At 39.2% G+C, this 21,372-nt stretch overlaps 1 protein-coding gene across 1 annotated transcript in view; it reads left to right on the top strand.

Annotated features, from left to right (window-relative positions):
- LOC105033695 (uncharacterized) overlaps positions 1–21,372 on the top strand; it is a 31,937-nt gene that overhangs the window by 1,889 nt on the left and 8,676 nt on the right. The window contains exons 2-8 of the mRNA XM_010908590.3: positions 592–1,074; positions 1,179–1,480; positions 8,783–9,517; positions 9,607–9,885; positions 10,079–10,240; positions 10,367–11,302; positions 11,396–11,611. Coding sequence (XP_010906892.1) covers positions 592–1,074; positions 1,179–1,480; positions 8,783–9,517; positions 9,607–9,885; positions 10,079–10,240; positions 10,367–11,302; positions 11,396–11,611 — 3,113 coding nt within the window. The remainder of the gene's footprint in view (positions 1–591; positions 1,075–1,178; positions 1,481–8,782; positions 9,518–9,606; positions 9,886–10,078; positions 10,241–10,366; positions 11,303–11,395; positions 11,612–21,372) is intronic.

Genomic DNA, 21,372 nt, shown 5'->3' with positions numbered 1-21,372 from the left:
ATAGTTTAGGCAATACACTTGGCTTAGGTAGTTTCCTATATGCCAAACACTGGTACTGATGCTTCTCTTTGTAACACTTCTATTGAATGCTGAAGCCCTCTAGTTGTCAAGGTAATAGTCTACATAATATTAGTTGGCTTTTGACAATTTACACAATCCAATCTAGCAGCAATGCATCTTTCGGACTTATGCTGGGAATTGCTTGTATTTAGTGGCTTGCATGATCTGATTAATTTGTGATAGAGGAAGGTTTATCTCCTTTATTTGAATGCTTAAACTCTTAGTGCCAAAGATATAGTATACTTTGCTTTCGTGCTTCACTTGTCCAAATTGGCCATAATCTTTCTCTGACACTATTTTATTGAATGTTAAAACTCACTAGTTGTCAGGGTATAGAATACATGATTCACTTGGCCGTGGCAGTTCATATACCTGATTTAGTAGAAATGTTTCTTTTGGACTATTAATAGGAATAAATTAGTGTGATACTTGGTTTTAGTAGCTTATTTTGTTTGATTATTTTGTAATACAAAAGCTCAGAAAATGATTGGATTGTCTCTTTTTTTTAATTTATCCTTTCAATGGCACCAGGGCAGTCTCAACCACCATGCCACCTATCAGTGTTTTTGGAAGTCACAGATTCCCGTAACACAACCAGCGACTGGAGCTGTTTCGTGAGTCATCGGCTGTCAGTTGTAAATCAGAAATTGGAAGAGAAGTCTGTCACCAAGGAGTCACAAAATCGTTACTCCAAGGCTGCAAAGGACTGGGGCTGGCGTGAATTTGTAACACTGACGAGCCTCTTTGATCAGGATGCTGGGTTTCTTGTCCAAGACACTGTTGTATTCTCTGCAGAAGTTCTCATCTTGAAGGAGACCTCTATAATGCAAGATTTTAGTGATTCAATAGACTCTGAATCAGTTGGCATGGGTTCTGGTTCTCAGATTGATGCTATTTGGAGGAGAGGGTCTTTCACATGGAGGGTGGAAAATTTCCTATCCTTCAAGGAGATTATGGAGACACGGAAAATCTTTAGCAAATTCTTTCAAGCTGGCAGTTGTGAGATGCGAATAGGTAAATGGAAGTTCCAGTTTTCTTTGATTTTCCATCTATGTTATGTTAGTTTGTTCTGGTTATATATACCCATATGTTAAATTTTGCCCTTCACAATAATGCAGGTGTCTATGAGTCATTTGACACCATATGTATATACTTGGAGAGTGACCAGTCATCCGGGAGTGATCCTGACAAGAATTTTTGGGTCCGGTACAGGATGGCTGTGGTAAACCAAAAGAATCCAGAGAAAACTGTGTGGAAGGAGTCTTCTATCTGTACAAAAACGTGGAACAATTCAGTTCTCCAATTTATGAAGGTCCCAGATATACTGGAATCAGATGCAGGATTTCTTGTTCGTGACACAGTGGTATTTGTTTGCGAGATCTTAGATTGCTGCCCGTGGTTTGAGTTTTCTGATCTAGAGGTGAGATTTATTGCAGGAATATATTCTAAACATTATGATAGGTGGAGCCTCTTCATGATTTGTGTAGTACTGAAGGCTGTCTTTGAACAATAGAGTTTATCTGGTAATGTTCTTTGTAGTGACATGTATCTTGGGTGCTAAAACCATTCTCATGTGCGTAAACCCAATAGCAGCTATTCACATGTAACTCAACCATAGAATCTAAATGATGAAAAGGCGGTCTTTATTCTCCTGCACCTATATGCTGTAGATCAATATCTGCTTGTTATATGAAACTTTAAACAGCATTTGCTGCTAAAGGTTCCTGAAATTAAGCACATGCCAGGACACTTTCCCCTTTTGTGCTGCTGGAACCCAGCTATTAAAAAAGCTAACTGGTTATTTGGTTTCTTTATGCTATGATTTATGCTGCTGAACATTTGTTGCTTTAATCATATGGTTGGTAATTTGATCAAAATTTTCTTGCTTTTTTGATATGAAGTGCATCTTGTTCTACATCAAGTGAACTATGTTCATTAAATCATGACAACTTGGATAGGTCATCATCCTCAATAATTACCACTGCTATGTTCTCCTTTGACAACGTTTACATTAAAGATATACATTTTTCCCAATTTCATAAGCACACAGCCACCGCATACATGGCTTGCTGAGTCCTTAATGATCCTTTTGATGGAAAGGTTAGATATTCTTGGAAAAGTTCAAGCTGTAGGCTGTCAAGTTGGGAATAAGTAGCTTCTTGCTGACAGAGGTAACACTACTCCATGAATGTGCTTAGCAATCCAGGGAAATTTTGTTTCCTGTTATCTAGATTTTGCATGATGTAAAAATCTGTTAATAGGGATTTTTTGATGATGAAAGAATAGTAATTGTTTATACTTTCTGGCACAAATTTTCATTTTTATCCTAGAGAGCACAAGCACATCATGTTTTCCTATTTTCCCCTTTTGCTTTCATATCCCTTTATCACTTACTTGAGGGGAAACTCTCACTAGTTCTATTTCAGAGTGAGTTAACACCTACAATTCACTATATCCAATTTGTACACATTTTTCATACATTCAAAGTTTCAAACCTTAATTAGATTAAAAGCTGGCCGCAACATCACTCTCTTCCATGGGCCCTTTTCAACTAGAGTCGTGCTCTATGGCCGAAAAGTCTTGAAATTGGATTGTGATGATGATAACCAACTTCGATTAAACCGCTGTTAAACATACACTGGTTTATTCTTGAATTTTTCTCCTTTTTACTCTCTTTGTTCCACTCTTTGATTTATCTTTTTTGTTTTTGATTATCACGGTCTTAATATTTGGTTATGGCAAGGTTTTAAATACTGATATTGGATCTTGTACCGGTTGTCGGTCGGTACGGTATGGTACCATACCGTACCATATCGTACTGGCTCATATCGACAATAAAAAATTCAAAAAAAAAAAGAAAATCCATCAAACAGCCAAAAAAAAAAAGAAAACCAAACCATACCACACCGTACCGCATCATATCAGTGTCGTACCGCACCATACCGACGTCGTACCGCACAACACTAGCCCGTACCGCATGGTTCGGTCCGGTTTAGGCCATTTTTTGAAAAGCTGGCTTGAACCAAATTGGTTCTCCGCTGGTACGGTACGGTATGGTACGAACTACGGGGTGTATCGATTGGTTCGGACTGGTATGGAATACCATGGGTCATGGTGTATTTTACTGCTTTATTATTTGAAATCTAAACTTGGTTTTGGTTCTCAAGAAATGACCCTCTAGCTTTTTCCAAAGTGTTCACCTTACTAACTACACTACCGCTTTATATTTGTCCAATTTTTGAGTATATGTTTTTTTCCAAGATTTGCTGAACCAGTATTGAAGGTTGTATTGGCCGGAGACTAGTTTGGTGTGGTATGTGTCTGTACCATATTATTTTGGGACGTATCGAAACAAGGAGGAGAGGGAGAAGGAGAGAGAGGAAGAGAGAGAAAGAGAAAGGGAGGGAGAGGAGAGAGGTCTACTAGCCTTAGATGATGCTTGACGGTCGAGATCATGGTCGAGGAAGTATGGATTTAGCGGTAGTGAGGTTGTAGATGATGGAGAAAGGTTAAAGAGTATGGATCTAGGTGCAGGCCATGGACAACGGAGAAGACGTAGGGGGCATGGATCTAGCGGTCGAGGAGGCTTGGGGAGCATGGATCTGGCGTAGATTTCTCCTCCCCTTTCTTCTTCGTTGCTGGGCGGAGCCATTGCTGGAGAAGGCAGTCATAGGAGAGTGAGTGAGAGAGGGAGAGATCGATTGTGCATGAGAGAGGGGGGGGAGAGAGGAGCGAGAGACTCACTTGGTGGAGAGGGAGAGATGTTGGAGGCAAAGGCTTCGAGGCTTTGGGAGAGTTGGAGGGGAGAGACTTTGCCAATAGGGATCAGACTTGAATGCAGGAACATAAGAGAGACTTCGGGAGAGAACCATTTGAATCCAGGAGACGAGGCTTTTTGATCCAACTTGAATACATGAGATGAACCACGCTGGTAACTGACCGGTTTGGTTAGGTTTGTCTCCAACTGGCTGGTTCAGTAATCCTTGATTTTTCATTTTTCTCTTCTGATCTAATGTGTTGAAGCTTTACTCTCTTCCTATCATCTATATGCATCCATTTCCTTCCATCCATATTGCCTATTCCATGTACCTCCTGAGTTTTGGAAGTGTAATGATCAATCCAAAATTTCTTATATCTCTTTCTTTGATTAACTGTGACAAAATAAGCACCATTTCGACTGGGTGGGGGCTTAACAAAGATGAGGCAATGTTGGAACTTATTCCCAGAGCCTTATTTGTCTACAGTCCTAGGCTCCTAAGTCCTAACCTTTTTTGGATCAATAAATATTGGTAACCAACATTTTGCTTCTTCCACAAAAATCACATTGTTTATGGAACACTTTTATCTTCTCTTTTCTTCTTCCTTTTTTTTTTTGTTTATATGTACTCCTTGAAAATTCTAAGCAAGCATTGACATTTGCTGGGCTGGGCTGGGCTGTTGAGACCCAAAAAAATAGGGAAAGTGACAATTAAATGGAGAAAGAAAAGCATACATTGAATCAATGTAAACTTCTTGAGAAAGCAAAGCATTACTTGAATCACTGTATACTTCTTAAGAAAACAAATCATTAGTTGAATCATTGTATACTACTTAAGCTGCTAATACTATCTTGATTCTCAATGTTGCATTACTAGCATGTTACACCACAATGCACCAAAATCCTATACATTTTTCTGAGTGGAAGAGACCCTAGTCATGTGTGTATGACTGCAGGAATTTACTCTGCCCTTCATTTATTATAACGGCTAAGACCATTGTTAAATTTAGCTTGTTCAAATCCTAATATGCAAAAAATCTTTGCCATACTTATTCGGGTAATCCTAATGCATAAAATTCCTGTTCTTCTATCAGAAAAAAGAAACTTAGTTGCTTTCACTTACTATTTTGTACACTTGGCAAGCAAATTTTATTTGCTGCATTGATTCTGCATTTCTGCACCGATCAATTTGGTTCATTTTCCACAATAATAATTGATTGCAAAGTCACAATCTCTGTCATGTTCAATTCTTCATAACTTTGATAAATTATGACAAATCAGTATCTTCTTTGTTGAATCATACATGTTTCTGGAGTATGAGCATCTATAAAGGTTAGTTGAAGCAACATTTCTGTATTGCCTAATCCAGAATAGTCTGAGTGCTCTCACAATATATTTGGCCTTTACTAGTCCTATCATCCACCGGCTCTAATTGTGTTCTTGCACATGGTAACACTATGATAGCCTTTTGACCTGCAGCTCTTATTTGACAAAGATGATATATTTTTTCCTTTTCTTCTCCTACTCATTAATTTTCTATTCATGCTTCAGCTCCTTGATCATCTATTTTTAACTCAGAAGTTAACTAGTGTCTGGTCTTCATAAGGTTTATGCACACACAATCCTTCTTTGCATATATTAGAAGGATAGGTACATTATTTTCTACCTCTATGTTTTTAAAAGACAAAAAGGGAGAAATGGCCCACATCAGTGAAATTATTGTTAGGAAAATGGTAAATGATTCAATCTGGCTATGGTGTGAGTGTTGAAATGTGTTGTGGATAACTAGCCTGATGGAAATAATTTCTTATACAAAAATAACCACAAAATTCATCAAGTTCTAAAAGTTTACATTTTTTTAAGTATATGAAAACATGTACCTATATGTGCATGCTGGTGTCACACATATATGCACCCATACATGCATGCATACATCAAACATGATAGCAGTGGATCTCAAATTAAATGTTAAGAAATATTGACAAAGCTTAGGACCTTAGAGACTTTCTATAATATTTGAGCCATTGTTTGGAAAGCTGATCTCAATGTGCGACTATCCTTTTATGAGAGTGTCTTTGTGGACAATAAGTGCATTGTTTTCATCATGTGAGCAACTGATGACCACCTTTCCAAATATTGTTGCTTTATTCTATGCTATGCGAGCTTAGGTTCATGTAGTGGGTTTGGCTGTGTATCCAAGTGTTGGATCCTATTGTTTTAAGTCTCTTATTGAATCTTAGTGGTACCTAACCATTTGATATGCCCCTATATCCACGCAAGTAATTTCTTTGAGCTGGCATAGCAAACAATACCACATGTTTATATAGGGGCATATTGAGCCCCCATATTGGTAACCTAACAGGTTGTATCAAGGATTGCTATGTCGGTATCAGCCTCAGGGCCCATGCTGGCTGCTCGATAGCACGGTTCATTACACCCAGTGCCATTTCGTGTCGGGCACATACCGACATAGCAAAGATGGTGGAGGAGAGGCAAAATAGATGAGAGGAAAAGAGAGAGGGGAGGTGGGAGGGAGGGAAGCGGATGGTCGAAGGAGGCTGCAGAGGGCCGGGGTCGAGCATGGAGGGGCCCTTTGCCGACTGTACTTAATTTCTTCAAAATAAAAGAGGTGCCCCCTTTGGGACTCATGTTCCGAATGAAACAGGGGAACAGAATGGTGGAGCCCTTTCTCCACTCCTCCGCACCTCTCCTTAGCCTTTTGCAGCCCTCCACTGGCATCCTCCAACCATCCGCCTCCCTCTTTCTCTGTCTCTCTTCATTTGCCTCCCTCTTCCCTCCCTCTCTCCCATTCTCCCTTTCCTCCGTCCTCACTAGTATCTTCAATGGAGGGACGGAACATGATTTTCAGAATCGTCCCGAACTGGATGGTTTAGGATGTGTTGAACCAGACCGACGGAAAATTGAAACGGTTTCGATAGGAAAAAACGACACATGCCAATGTCAGAGAAGAAAGAGAGGGAAATTAAGGAAGAGAGAGGAGGAGAGGGAGAGGGCGTCGGAGGCCGGTCGTGGTCCTCTATGGCCGCTGAAGGGTCGTGAAAGCCTCCGCGGCTCAGTTCGCCTGATAGGACTGCCGCAACGAGCAAGAAAGAGAGAGATGGGGGGAGGCTGTCGGAGATGAGAGGACGGGATAGCGGAGGGGCTGTCGGAGGTGTCAAGGTGGCCATCGTGGCCACTGGGCCCCAGAAGCGGCGCAGGCGGTGTCGTGGCCATGGAACAGGGGCGACCTCTCCTGTTCATGCGTCGGCTGTTTTTTAAAAAGGGAGAAGAATAGTGAAGTTGGCACTTGATTTGCTTGTTTCATTTTTTAAGAATTTTTTAAAAAAATTTAAAAACAGTGAAGGCGGCAATCGGTTTGCCGTTTTCACTATTTCAATACTTTTTAAAAAAGTCCAAGAATAGTGAAGTCGGCAATCCTATTGCTGGCTTCATTATTGTCGAACTTTTTTCAAAAGGCTCCTGAAATGGGAGATTTTTTTAAGTCCTTGTTTCACGGCCGTGGAGCCCAAGGTGGCGTTTACACCGCCCGACGGCCAGTTGGAGACCCTTCGACGGCCTCTCCGTTGGACCCCCTCGGTCCGATTCTTCCCCTCTCTCTCTTCTTTCATTTCTCCTGCGGACGATGCGGAGCCGCGGGGCCCACCATGGCCCTTCGAGGGCCCGTGTAGCCCTCAGGTGGCCACTGGTGGCGTCTCTGTTGCCTCAACCTCCTTCCCTTTTCTCTCTCTTTCTCTTCCTTTCTTTTCATCTCTTTCTCTCTTTTCCTCCCTCTCGATTCGTCCCTTCCTCCCTTCGTCGGTTCGCACTGGTCCGGTCTGATACAGAGCCGTGCCGAACCATGCTGTTGGCTGGTCGGAACGGCCACCGGTACCGGTATTCAAAATCTTAGGTGGAACCATGCAGGTCCACACTCGATAGGGTACAGCACGCCCTGAACTGGGCGGTTAGGGTGGCACAACGAATTGGTTGGTATCATGTGTCCTCTGTAACTTAATATTGGTTCGGTTGATCTTTTTCAGTATACAAGAACTTCTTCTTGTAGAGCTGTGTCTGAGTATCATATCAATGTCTATCTTTAAGTGTCGGGCGTAAACATATTATTGAATATATAACAAGTAACATTAGGATTTGATGGAATGTGTAATAAGTAACTACATCCGATTTTGATAATTGGAGTAGTTCTCCATGTGTTTTATAGCAAATGCGAAGGACGTAAACATATTATTGAATATATAATGCAGTGAATATTGCGTTTGAAGCTTCTTCAACATACCTAATCAACAGATAAAGCTGTCTGTGAAAGCTTTGCCTTCTATTGTTATTGTCTTTATAGTTTGTCATCTACTAAATATTATCTACCTTTTATCATCCATACACGCAGATAGATTTTTAGATGGCTCATCTTTTACCATGTCCATTTGATTTTGTTAACTTAAGATATCACCTTCTTACATTTGTAAGATTGTTTTCTGTCAAATAATATTGTCCTACTATGCTACTGTATCTCTATGACAGTAATCATTGAATGCGTGAGCAAAACTTGTTCTGCCTTCTTGTATTATATATCTTGAGCATGGCTTAAACTGCATGCTTTTATGTGTAATCATCCTGCTTCATGTGCATTATCGGTTGCTGCTGTAGGTAGTTTCATGTATGGTATAATGTTGGTTTCATCCTTATTTGCTCTTTTTTGATTTTAAGCTCTCTGTGTTGCAACTATTCTAGTGTTTCTATTGTTGATGCAAGATATTTCTAAGGATGATTTAATGTTGATGCATATAATCACATGGTCCACGATGTGCTGGTCACATGATGTGGCATATAGCTTCTATGCATCTTTGTGCACGGCACCTTGATATTGGATAAATTTGGACAAATCTCTTATTTGCTTGTGGTAGACATGTGCATGTCCTTATTTTTCCCTTTTTTTCTTTCCTTTATCAGGTTTTGGCTTCAGAAGATGATCAGGATGCATTGTCAACAGACCCAGATGAACTTATTGAGTCTGAAGACAGTGAAGTCATTAGTGGAGATGAGGAAGAGATGTTCCGGAACCTTCTTTCCCGAGCAGGTTTTCATCTGACATATGGAGACAACCCATCTCAGCCCCAGGTTACTTTAAGAGAGAAGCTTCTAATGGATGCTGGTGCAATTGCTGGATTTCTGACTGGTCTGCGGGTTTATCTTGATAAGCCTGCTAAAATTAAGCGCTTGCTTCTTCCCACCAAACTATCTGGGAGCAGCGGACGCAAGAAAGATGCCACAAGTGGTGATGCCAATTCTCCGAGTCTAATGAATTTGTTGATGGGGGTTAAAGTCTTGCAACAAGCTATTGTTGATTTACTTCTAGATATAATGGTTGAGTGCTGCCAACCTTCAGAAGGAAGAACAGGAAATGATTCTTCTGAAACAAGCTTGAAACCTTCTCCTGCTTCTGATGGAGCTAGCAGTCCACCAGAATCCACCGGTGACAGTGAAGTTACTGAGCGTGCGCAATGTTATGCATACCAGAGTTTGGAATCTGAAGTGGCTGAAATTACCAAGGCAATTGCAAAACAGAGCTCAGACCTGATTGCAAATGGGATACTAGACAAGACCATCCTGAAACAGTCCATTTTTCCTCCAGAGACATCTGCTGGGGTTCTCCAAGCAAATGATGGTTTTATTCGCACTCACAAGGTAGCACAATTGGTTAAGCTTCTGTATTTCTGTGCTTTCTACTTCTGTTGTTTCTTCTACAAGCTCATTAAAAGAAATCTTGTCTTTAGCTAAAATGGCCAGAACAATCTGAGGAACTTTTAGGATTAATTGTCAATTCACTGAGGGCCCTTGATAGTGCTGTGCCTCAAGGGTGCCCTGAACCAAGAAGAAGGCCTCAGTCGGTCCAGAAGATTGCTCTTGTGGTAGATAAAGCTCCAAAACATCTCCAGCCAGATCTAATTGCCCTTGTACCCAAACTGGTTGACCATTCGGAACATTCACTTGCAGCTTGTGCACTGCTGGACCACCTTCAGAAGCCTGATGCCGAGCCATCATTGCGCTTGCCGGTATTATAAATATCTAGCTCTTTCAGAGACATGTTTCCTCTTGAACAAATTTATCCATTTGACTGGAGAATATCAGTTAAATAATAGATTTATTTCTTTGTTCGTGCAAAAATTTTAGTTGTCCCTTTTACATGTCTTTGTGATTCTGGTGGCTTATTTCAGCATTTCCTTTTCTTGTTTTTTTCTTCTGCAGGTTTTTGATGCTCTTGGTCAGTTGGAGTTTGGAAGTGAGGTGTGGGAACGTGTACTATTTCAAGCATTTGAACTGTTGACAGATTCCAATGATGAACCCCTTGTAGCAGCCATGAGTTTTGTTTTCAAAGCTGCATCTCAGTGTCATCATCTTCCTCAAGCAGTATGTTTGTGTCCTCTCTCAAATTTGAAGTTGATTCTTTTTTAGATTTTTTTTCTGGTGCATTTGAACTTTTTTTTTTTTAACTTTTTGCCATCCTTTTCTTGTATTTAATTTTCTTTCTGTTAGGTCAGGGCTGTCCGTTCAAAGCTGAAAAGTCTGGGTGCTGAAGTTCCACACTGTGTGTTGGATGTTTTAGCAAAAACAGTGCATACTTGGGCTGATGTGTCTGAAGCCATTTTGAGAGATATTGACTCTGATTGTGAGCTTGATAGGTATTGCATGACAACAACTTGTGGTAATTTTTCTTGTGGTGTAAATGAGCTCTGGGCTGAAGGGATGCATATGGGCCAAGAGCAGGTTGGGCATGGATGCCAACATCTGTCTGATGTTTACATCCTGATAGAAATGTTGTCCGTACCCAGTCTATTTGTTGAAGTTTCCCAGGTCTTTGAGAGAGCTGTTCTGCGAGGAGTTATTGGGCTGCAGTCAGTTGCCATGGTCTTGGAAAGACGCCATTCCCGATGGCTAAGTGTTAAATCTAGGCCTCTTGTAGATGATCAACAGAATAAACAAGTCCTGGTAGATGGAAAATTTGAGCCATTGCCTGTCCAAGAAGATGACTTCACATCAGTTCTTTCACTTGGTGAAGTGTTGTCTCTCTCTAGTGACACCGGTGTCCAGGACTTTGTGAGGATGCTATATGCTATCATGTTCAAAATTTATGTAGAGGAGCATTACCGATTTAGGATGTTGAAGGGGCTTGTTGAACATGCAACAAATACTTCAGATAATTGCCGAGTAGCTGATTTAGCTATGGATGTTTTGGCTTTTCTTGTTAGGGAGGAAGATGGGATTGCTAGACCAGTTCTGAACATGATGCGGGAGGTTGCTGAAGTTGCTCAAGTTGGTCGTGCAAATCTTTGGCACCAAATTTGTGCTATTGAAGATGAAAATATCCGATTTCGAGAAGAAAGGCAAGAGGAACTTTCTGATTTTGCATGTGAAAAAGCTGTTCTGTCCCAAAGGCTAAATGAATCTGAGGCAACTGTCAACTGTCTTAAGGTACTGCTGTCTTGTACAAGTTACTGGTACACTAGTTAATTGGCTCTTATTTAATTTGTGATCCTTTATAATTGACTTCTTTCTTCAATCCAGTCTGAGTTGAGAGCTGAAACGGACCGTTTTGCTCGTGAAAAGAAGGAATTTACCGAGCAGATACTTGAGGTTGAGAATCAGTTGGAATGGGTTCGGTCGGAAAAAGAAGAGGAAATTGCAAAGCTCTCTGCTGATCGGAAAGTTCTTCAGGATCACCTTCATGAAGTGGAGACACAACTTGCGCAGTTGAAATCTCGGAAACGTGATGAATTAAAGGTAATGTATATATTCTGTTGGAAGCTGTGGAAACACACACTTTACTTTTCCAAAATTTTTTCCGTCTGCATTGCAGGGAAACTTGAATGGTTTTGTATTTGAGTGAACTGCAGTCACTATTTTTCTTTTAAATGATTGGGAATATGCTTCGTAGATTGTATGCTGCTAATGGACAGGCTGTTGTTACCAGTCTTTATGTTTCATGTCTACTATGTTCATGCAAATCGGTTGCCAATTCCCTCATCTATTCAATTTAAAATCTCAACTGACGTGCACCCAAAATTATTTTTTGTTCTCATTTCATCTTACTAGTGTCTCTGATCTGTAGTAGACACTGAATGGCATCATCAGTGTTTGTGTGGCAGTCTGTTCTGGTTGTGTATCGGCTGTTATATTTTCATTGATAAGTTACAGGCTTTTGACTCTTTAAAGAATCAATTTTTTGTAACCAGATGTTATGGCTAATGATCTTAAAAATAATAATATACGAAAAAAACTCATTACACAGTGAGCTATGAGAATTGAATTGAATGAATGAATAATGTTGGAGTGTATATCTTAACCTCTATTAAAAGATCGTAATGAAAGTAATATATCTTGTTGATTTGTGTAATTAAATCCTTAGTTACATAAAGAAGAACAGCAATAGAGCAGGAGCAGGGGTGATTGCTACAGGAGCGATGTTCCAGTTTCAGATTGTCACTTGTATGGAGCACTTTATAAATATCTAGAAGTTATATATGATAGTTCATAATTTCATATAACCACATCAATGTTTGTATGTATAGGATGGAAGAGGAACTTACTTTAGAATGTGGCTGAATTTATATTAGTTAGACCGGCTAATGAACGATATGTCAAGTGTGTCTTGTTTCGTGTGGTTGCATCAAATAGTATTTGAGGTATATGTGCTAAAACTAATTAATTTGCCTTACTGAGTGTTGGATATCAATAGTGTTATCTTTGATTCTTTATACATAAGCAAACACTTATTCAACAAGGGAAAACAAAGTGAGGGGTATTCATGATATCAATAACAGATTTCATACCATTTCTGCTTCCAATTGTAAATATACAAGCTGGTGCATTTTTAGACAACTAAGGTAAGTCATCTAATCCTTGTAAGTTTTTGTATAATTCTTTTTGTGGTTCTAAAGCATAACATACAGCTAAATGCAATATCAAGCTATATATGACATGTAAATGAAACCAACCCATTATGGTTGATGATGGTGGGCCAGAAGTCCATCCATCCTTAATGGCACAGAACTTCTTGAAGAGCTCTTTAAGATTTACAACCACTAAATGGTACTTGTTAGCATTGAGCAGATCACTGGTAGCTTTAAATTGGGGATCCACAATATTTGAGTAATAGATTTTCCATCTGGTAAATGAATACTGCTTATTTGTCTTTTATTTTTGAAGGAAAAGAAATTGTTTCTCCTCAGAAAGCGCATGTTGTATTTAAAATTTTTTTTATTCATCTACATGATTAAGGATCAAATCCTTACCTGATTGGCAGCGGAACCAGAGATCAAATATCAAATTATCTGATATAAACCTTCGCGGAGGTCTGGATGTGCAGACCCTCTACTTCGCATGCACGTCAGACACCGCAGGAAAGCAGGATAAACTTCAATCCAATTGTTTTCGCAACTCAATCAATCGAGGGATGAGATATGCTAGTTTGACACCTTACACCAGCAGGTGGGACGTCCAAATAGGATCCACGCCCAAGGAAAGAGGGGCGGCAACAAGGGGAGAGGCCAAGGGGGAAGAAGAGACCTCTCTCTCTTCTCACACCTCTGTCTCTCTTTCTCTCTTCTCTCAATCTAATTTGTTTGCTATGCATCTATAGGTAGAGACCCTCTCTATTTATCGATGATTCCCATGATCCAATAAGTATAGGAATTCTAACTCAAATTTGATTTGAATCAGTCCAATACTCATGAAAGAAAGATTCTTACATGAGATAGAATTGTCATCACATATGACAACTAATTTGCACCCACTCCCTCATCCACATGGGACGCCCCAAATGAGCAAAGCTCCAGGTGTTGGTCGGCCCATAATAGAGGGGAATCCTAGTGCAAGTGGGAATACTCATATCTCATCAAAAACGGGTTCGATTTGAATCCAATTCGAAGCTGGTTTGAAATAATTTCGAAAGGCTGTCAATCCCAAACTCTTTAAGACTTTTGTACCAAGTCTAACTTGGATTTTGGATCCAATTAAGACTAATTAATTCAGATCTAATCTAAAATTAATCAGCACTTAAATCCAATCTTTCATATGCTCCATGGATCATAGATCAGAAATTATTCATCCCTGAGATTGAATCGGAACCTCATGTGTAGTGCTAGCTAGACATAGTCAACTCTTCAATCCCATTTGACCCATAACTTAATTCTCAATCAAGTTAGCTTATATGTTCAATCAAGTTAAGTACTTTTAAATTGGACATATAAACATAGGCCAATTCCTTCCTACTTTGTCTGACTTGTGTGCGTGACTCCATAAGTTCAAACACTAAGCCGGTCGCACAGGAATCAATTTCTATACTAATTGAGATACCATCTAGCAATGGTTCCCCACATCTAGATAGGTCGAATTATCGCAAAAGAATATTTTATAACCCATACACATAGTTACTGTATAATTCACCCTTTTGATCCTGAATGCTCTAGGATGGTCTCAGATTAACTGTCAATCGAGATTGCTTCATCTGCATTGTATTTCAACTTTTCAAATCCATCTTATAGATTATCCTGGCCAAGACTTTGCTGAATTGAAATACAGTAATACATCAACTCCAATAATTTGCAGGGGTCAATCCCATCTTGATCCATACACAGGTTTCACAAGTACTTGACTATATCCAGTAGCCTTCCGTCACTGCATTAGAAATCCAGATAGTCCGGCACCAAAGCACAGTGAGTTGCTTGCAAGTTACTATGGTGATCTTAGGTCTGAAGGACACTTATATCCATGTGTTTCGTGAGCAGCTCTTAACAGCAGAATGCTCAGCAGGTGAGTCACTTGTTCAGTGACGATGTACCCCTACATCTCATCTGTATGCCATACCAATATCACCATACTCTTTGGTTAAGAGAACAATCAATCCATATAGTACACAACGACTTCTATTTAATAAACATCATCGTCCTGTAATGACGTATCATTTGGTCGTGAATATGTTTAAGAACTATACGATAAATCTTCTCTTTATCGCATACTAGTATAGTTTTAAGGACTTCATCACAACACAAGAGTATAAGGAAGATGTCACTTTGTGATGAAAAATATCAGAATAATTTTTATTCAATAATCAATAATTCATATACAAGGATGAACTCAATCGTCACACGATTGATTTTAGGACACAATTTTCAACAACTTTTATTTGGATTAAAATCAATCGGGGTAGTATCTTATATCCATCTTCCATTTGAAATCATCGAACTCTTTGATCTCGAGAGCTTTAGTGAAGAGGTCGGTTAGGTTCTCCTTTCCGTCGATCTTCTGAAGCTCGACGTCACCTCGGTTCACGATCTCTCGTATCAGGTGTAGCGGTGCAGAACATGTTTGATGCGATGGTGCGACGGATTTTTTCGCCTAAGCTATGGCACTGGAGCTATCACAGTACAGCAGAACAGGGCCATCAATGGAAGGTGTAACTCCCAGCTCGCTGATGAACTTCCACAACCACACCGTCTTTTTTACAGCATCCGATGCAGCAATGTATTCCGCTTCGCATACAAAATTGGCCATAGTATGTTGCTTGGAATCTTCTAGCAAACAGCTCCTCCATTCAGAGTAAATATGTAGCCCGACACGCTTCTATTATCATCACAATCTGACTGGAAACTGGAATCAGTATATTCCACAAGTTTCAGGTCAGTGTCTCCATAGATAAACCATTGATCTTTAGTATTTCTCAAATACTTAAGAATTGCTTTCGCAATCTTCCAATGTTTTTCATTCAGATCAGACTGGTATCTACTCACTATCCCTAGTGAATAGGCCACATCTGATCTTGTACATGTCATAGCGTACATGATAGATCCTACTGTCGAAGCATATGGTATTCTACTCATGCGCTCTCTCCTCAGGAGTTGTTGAACAATCTTTTTTGGAAAGAGTAATTCCATGGCCTATTGGAAGATTGTCTGTCTTGGAATTATCCATGTTGAACCGCTTCAACAGGGTATCGATGTACGTGGTTTGGGATAATCCAAGCAACCTTCTAGATCTATCCCTATAGATCTTTTATCCCAAGGATGTAGGATGCTTCTCCCAAGTCCTTCATGGAGAATTGTGATGATAACCATAGCTTCACACTCTGCAAAGTCAGGATGTCATTTTTTAATAACAGTATGTCATCTACATACAGTACAAAGAAGATGACTACAGAATCGGAAGCCCACTTGTAGACACAAGGCTCTTCTCTGTTCCTAATGAAGCCATACGTTTTGATCACCTTATCAAAACACATATTCCAACTTTTAGATGCATGTTTAGGTTCATAAATAGATTTTTTCAGCTTGCACACTTTCGACTCATCTATGGATGTGAACCCTTCAGATTGTATCATATACACCTCTTCTTCCAGCTTTCCGTTAAGGAAAGCAGTTTTGACATCCATCTGTCGGATCTCATAATCTAAGTGTGCAGCAAAGCAAGTATAATCCGAATGGACTTGAGCATTACCACAGGAGAGAACGTCTCGTCATAGTCAATACAATAACGCTGACGGTATCCCTTGGCAACTAGACGGGCTTTGTAGGTCTCTACCTTTCCGTCCGCTCCTCTTTTTCTCTTAAAAATTTATTTACACCCTATAGGTTTTATCCCTTTGGGCGGATCTAGTGTCCATACACCATTGATCTCCATGGACTCTATCTCGGATTTCATGATCTCAAGCTATTTCTAGGAGTCGGGCCTTTGCATGGCCTCCATATAGGTGATCGGATCTTCATCGTTCTCATCAAGTTCGATAGGGTCACCATTCCGGATCAGAAAATCATAGTATCTGTCCGGCTGATGCGGTACTCTATCGGATCTCCTTAATGGCGCCTTTACTGGCTTTGGATTCGATTCACCAATCAAATCCAATTCTGTGTGTGTCGGTCCTTCCACCTCATGAACTTCATCAAGTTCAATTTTACAGGCATTAGCTCCTTCACCAAAGAACTCTTTTTTCAAAAAGACTGCCTGGCTGCTGACAAATACATTTTGTTCTGCAGCGAGGTAGTAGTACCCTTTAGTTTTCTTTGGGTACCCTACGAACAAGCATCTGTCGGACTTCGGTCCAAGCTTATCTGTCTTTAAACGCTTGATATAAGCTGGACACCTCCAGACCCTAAGGTGTAAGAGCACCGGCTTATGTCCAGTCCATATCTTATATGAAGTTTTATCGACAGACTTGTTGGGCACCTTATTCAGAGTGTAGCAGGCAGTTTTTAGAGCATATCTCCAAAAAAAGATTGGCAGACTCGTAAAGTCCATCATAGATCGGACCATGTCTAACAAGATTCGATTTCTTTTCTCCAACACTCCGTTATGTTGTGGTGTTCTAGGAGGGGTCTACTGTGAGAGAATTTTATTTTCTTTCAGATATGTTAGGAACTCATTGGTGAGGTATTCATCTCCTCGGTCTGATCGAAGGATCTTAATACTTTTTTCAGTTTGTTTTTCTACTTCAGTACGGAATCGTTTGAACATTTCAAATGATTTTGACTTATGCTTCATAAGATAGACATATCCATACCTTGATAGGTCGTCTATAAACGTAATGAAGTAGTAGTATCCTCCTCTGGTACTTATGTTCATAGGCCCGCATACATCAGTATGTATTAGGCTTAGGACATCGCTGGCTTTTTCATCTTTTTCCTCAAAAAGTGATTTAGTTATCTTACCAAGTAGACAGGACTCACAGGTAGGCAATGATTCACAATCATCTATCTCAAGGATACGTTCCTTAATCAACCTGTCAATCTTATTCTTGTTTACATGATCAAGCCTACAATGCCAAAGATAGGATTCACTGACATTATCTAATTTAGGGCGTTTAATGGGTGTGTACATTACATTAACAGGCCGTCATATTATGCATATGCCATGTTTTAATTGTCCACGCATAATTGTAGTATCATTTATAATGATATCACAAAAATCATCCTTTATTATAAACTTGTAATCAAGTTTGGCTAAAAGGCCTATAGAGATGATATTCATAAAAAAGGAGGGACAATAATGACAATCATTTAACATGACACTACTGGATTCGAAGACAAGCTGCAAAGTTTTCAAGGCTAGAACTGAAATAAGACTTTCATTTCCAACGTTAAGAAACCGCTCGTCCTCTCGAAACTTCTTACTTACCTGCAGTCTCTGCAACGAATTGCATATATTAATAGGACTTCCGGTATCCAATATCCAGATAACAGTATCACAAACAGAGAAATTACAAGGTGTTATCATATAAGTATCTTGTGAAGCAACCGCTTGCTTTTTTTCTCTTGTTTTTAGGCCTGTTAGGGTCAAAGGTGGCTATGTAAGCAAGACAATTTCTTTTCTAATGACCCAGCTTCTTGCAGAAGAAGCACTCTGTCTGGTTCTTATCAACTTTTGATGGTTTGCTCTGCTTAGGATCAGCGGCACGGAATTTCTGTACCTTTTTCTTCTTTTCTCTCCTAGAAGATTGATGTCCTGCAGATGAACCTTCCACTAAATTCACTGGCTCCTTCTGGAGCTGGTGATCCTTCTCAAAGGTCTACAGTAATCCTAGCAAACCATGGTAGTTTACCGCAGGCTTCGTCTTTCTATAATGACTGAGAAAGAGTAGGTAGGATGTCGATAGCGAATTGAGGATAGCATCCTTGTCTAACTGTTCATGCAACAGAAAGACAAGTTTGTTAAGCCGTTCAATCTAATCAATCATGTATAATACATGATCGGTGACTGAAGTCTCCTCTCGCATATGGGCATTGAACACTGCGTAGGAGGTTTTGTGTCTCTCCGCATCTTCAGGGGTGTCGAAGGACTCATTCAACATTTGAATGATTTTCTCTGACTGTGCATCCTCGAACTTACAACTAAGTTCGTCGTTCATGGCTGTCCTCATCATGCAATGCACAGTCGTGCGGTCATTAAGCCACTTCATGTAAGTATCTCTTATGGCATGAGGAGCATTGGCTGCAGGTTCTTCAGGTGCCGATCCGTAAGGATGTACAAAATTCTCTCGTGCTCCAAGATGATTTTTAACTTTCGATATCAGCTATTGAAGTTGGGTTCGGTGAGCCTGTCGCTGTCCAACAGCGTACGGAGGGATAGTGTGTTGGTCATAACTGAAAGGAAAAATATTAGCCTATCAGTATATGAATTATTTTTGATCTTGAAGATATGGACTTTAGTCTAAAGGTCCTCCCACTATTTTTATGAATTGGTAGCCTCTACCTCTAACTCGAGGAATTACACTAATTTCTTAGCGGGTACTAGAATCCACACGGACTGCATTCGGACTCGAGTGTGGCTCGGTCAACCTTATTGCATCTATGGGTAGGTTCATAACCAATTGTTTCTCCAAACAACTTCTAGCAATAAATTTTGCCCAGGCTTCCCTTTAGCAGGCGTGTGGTGCCTCCACTAAAAATCTCGATTAGGTCCAACCATTAACATGACACACCAAGTGCATCCAACAAACGGATGTCCAGGTTCGAGTGTGGTTTGGTCAACTTGAGCATTGATCTGAAGGTACATCATGATGGTCATATGATGAATCAGAATTTCAATATGTAATAGACACCAGGCGTGTAGCGTCTCCAATGCCTATTTGGAATATTGAACTCATTAGTACGCACTTTAATAGGAGGTAATGATCAAGTTATCTCATAACTTTATCACTTTATGGACCTAATAATTTAGAGGATTTGATTTCGTTGATCTGAGAATAAGAGAAGTCGACCTGCAAGTTGCAAATCCTACCACTGACTTTATCAAGTCATGAAAAGATTAGACACAAGCTGGTCTAAAGACACCTAAATCAGTCACACTGATTCACCTTAATGGCATGGGTCTACATGAATTGACAAGTGACCTAACCAAAACATAATCTACCATGTTGGTCAGGTAAGTGAGATTAGTGGGAGGGATACGCCCTTAACTCACCGTAGATGCATCTAGGTGAATAGCTCTCAATTAAAAATCACTTGATCGAATTTGCCAAACTTACCTTAGATACCAACTGGTTAATCAGTTTCGATTTGGTTCACCAGAAGATTCGGGTTCAACCACGGAGTCATGATCATGGTCCATTTATTAGGATCAAACACATGGACTTGATCAAACTACAACTATTGAGATTGATTTGGAGAAATACTAATTTGATCTAATTCAACACTTGACTAAATTTAATCAATTTCTTTACTTGGTCCATATGTGTTTCTAACCCTAGGTCTAACCCATTAGAAGGATTTGATTCATGCTAACCCTTTGCCCATCATTTTATGTGGTGTCTTAATGATCTTCAATTCTCAAATCTAGATCATTCAAAACTTAATTTATAATTAAGTGTGTGAAACGTGTGTTTCAGTCTGTAGAACTATTCTACAGGGATTTCAGGTGAAGCATACCATATATTTCAACAAATGAAAATAAATTTTCATAATATGTTTAACAATTAAACATACATAGGTATGATCTAACCTTCATACATACATCTCATGTATCATGACAATCATTAGATCAATATCGATTACATCATATGTAACATGCAATTCAGATCTAAAACAATTTTATATCTGAATTTGATCCTATTGTAATGAATCATAAATCACTTTAGATCTAATCTAAACATATTTATGATCAAAATAATACATAAAAATCTGTTCGCTTTTCTTCTTCATGAAATCGGATCACAATGATATCCCTCCACGTCATAAGAGAACCCATCGAATAGGCAAAAGAGAGATTAATTTCTTCAATCTTTTATGATCGGACGGTCTGGTGATCTCATCAATCCGAGTACTAGGTTATTAAGATCTGAAATCTAATTTCATATATAATTACATCAACATGCAATTATTGACAAAACTATTTTATGTTATGAACATATCGTTGATCTTATCAATTATGTTCTTCATCTAATCTAATTAGATTTAATGTATCATATACATCATATCAGATCTGAAACATATCTTATATTGATTATTAAAACATTAATTTCAGATTTGATATCATATAGAAAATTAATTAGATACAAATATGAATGCATAAGGAATAAATTTTTGGTAAAAACTGTTTTCGCGCAGTGCTGAATTTTGATAAGATTCAGATCTAAATATCCATCAAAATGGATCCAATTCAGATCTAAAATAAACCCCACTTTATAAGGGAAACAGCAACATTAAAATTCTGTTAAAATAAATTTAAAACAGATTTTAATTCACGTTGTTATTCCATCAGAAATTCAGCAACAACAGAATTTTGTTATAACAAACTTATAATAACCTCAATCAACCATTGATTAGGCACCTCTAATCCGATCAAAATTAGATCAGAAATTTTATATAAACAGATTTAAATCAGATTTAATGTCTTACAAAAAATCTCAATTACATCTTATGTAATTAATCCCGAAAAATTTAGTTATGCATGCATATATTTTAAGACTGCTCGTGTACCAATTGAAGGAAAAGAAACTGTTTGTCCTCGGAAAGCCCAGGTTGCATCTAAATTTTTTTTTATTCATCTACATGATT

This window comes from Elaeis guineensis, chromosome 1 (assembly GCF_000442705.2).
Source record: "Elaeis guineensis isolate ETL-2024a chromosome 1, EG11, whole genome shotgun sequence".
NCBI lineage: Eukaryota > Viridiplantae > Streptophyta > Magnoliopsida > Arecales > Arecaceae > Elaeis > Elaeis guineensis.
Note: the sequence above shows the minus strand (reverse complement) of the source record. Positions and strands in the feature narration are given on the sequence as shown.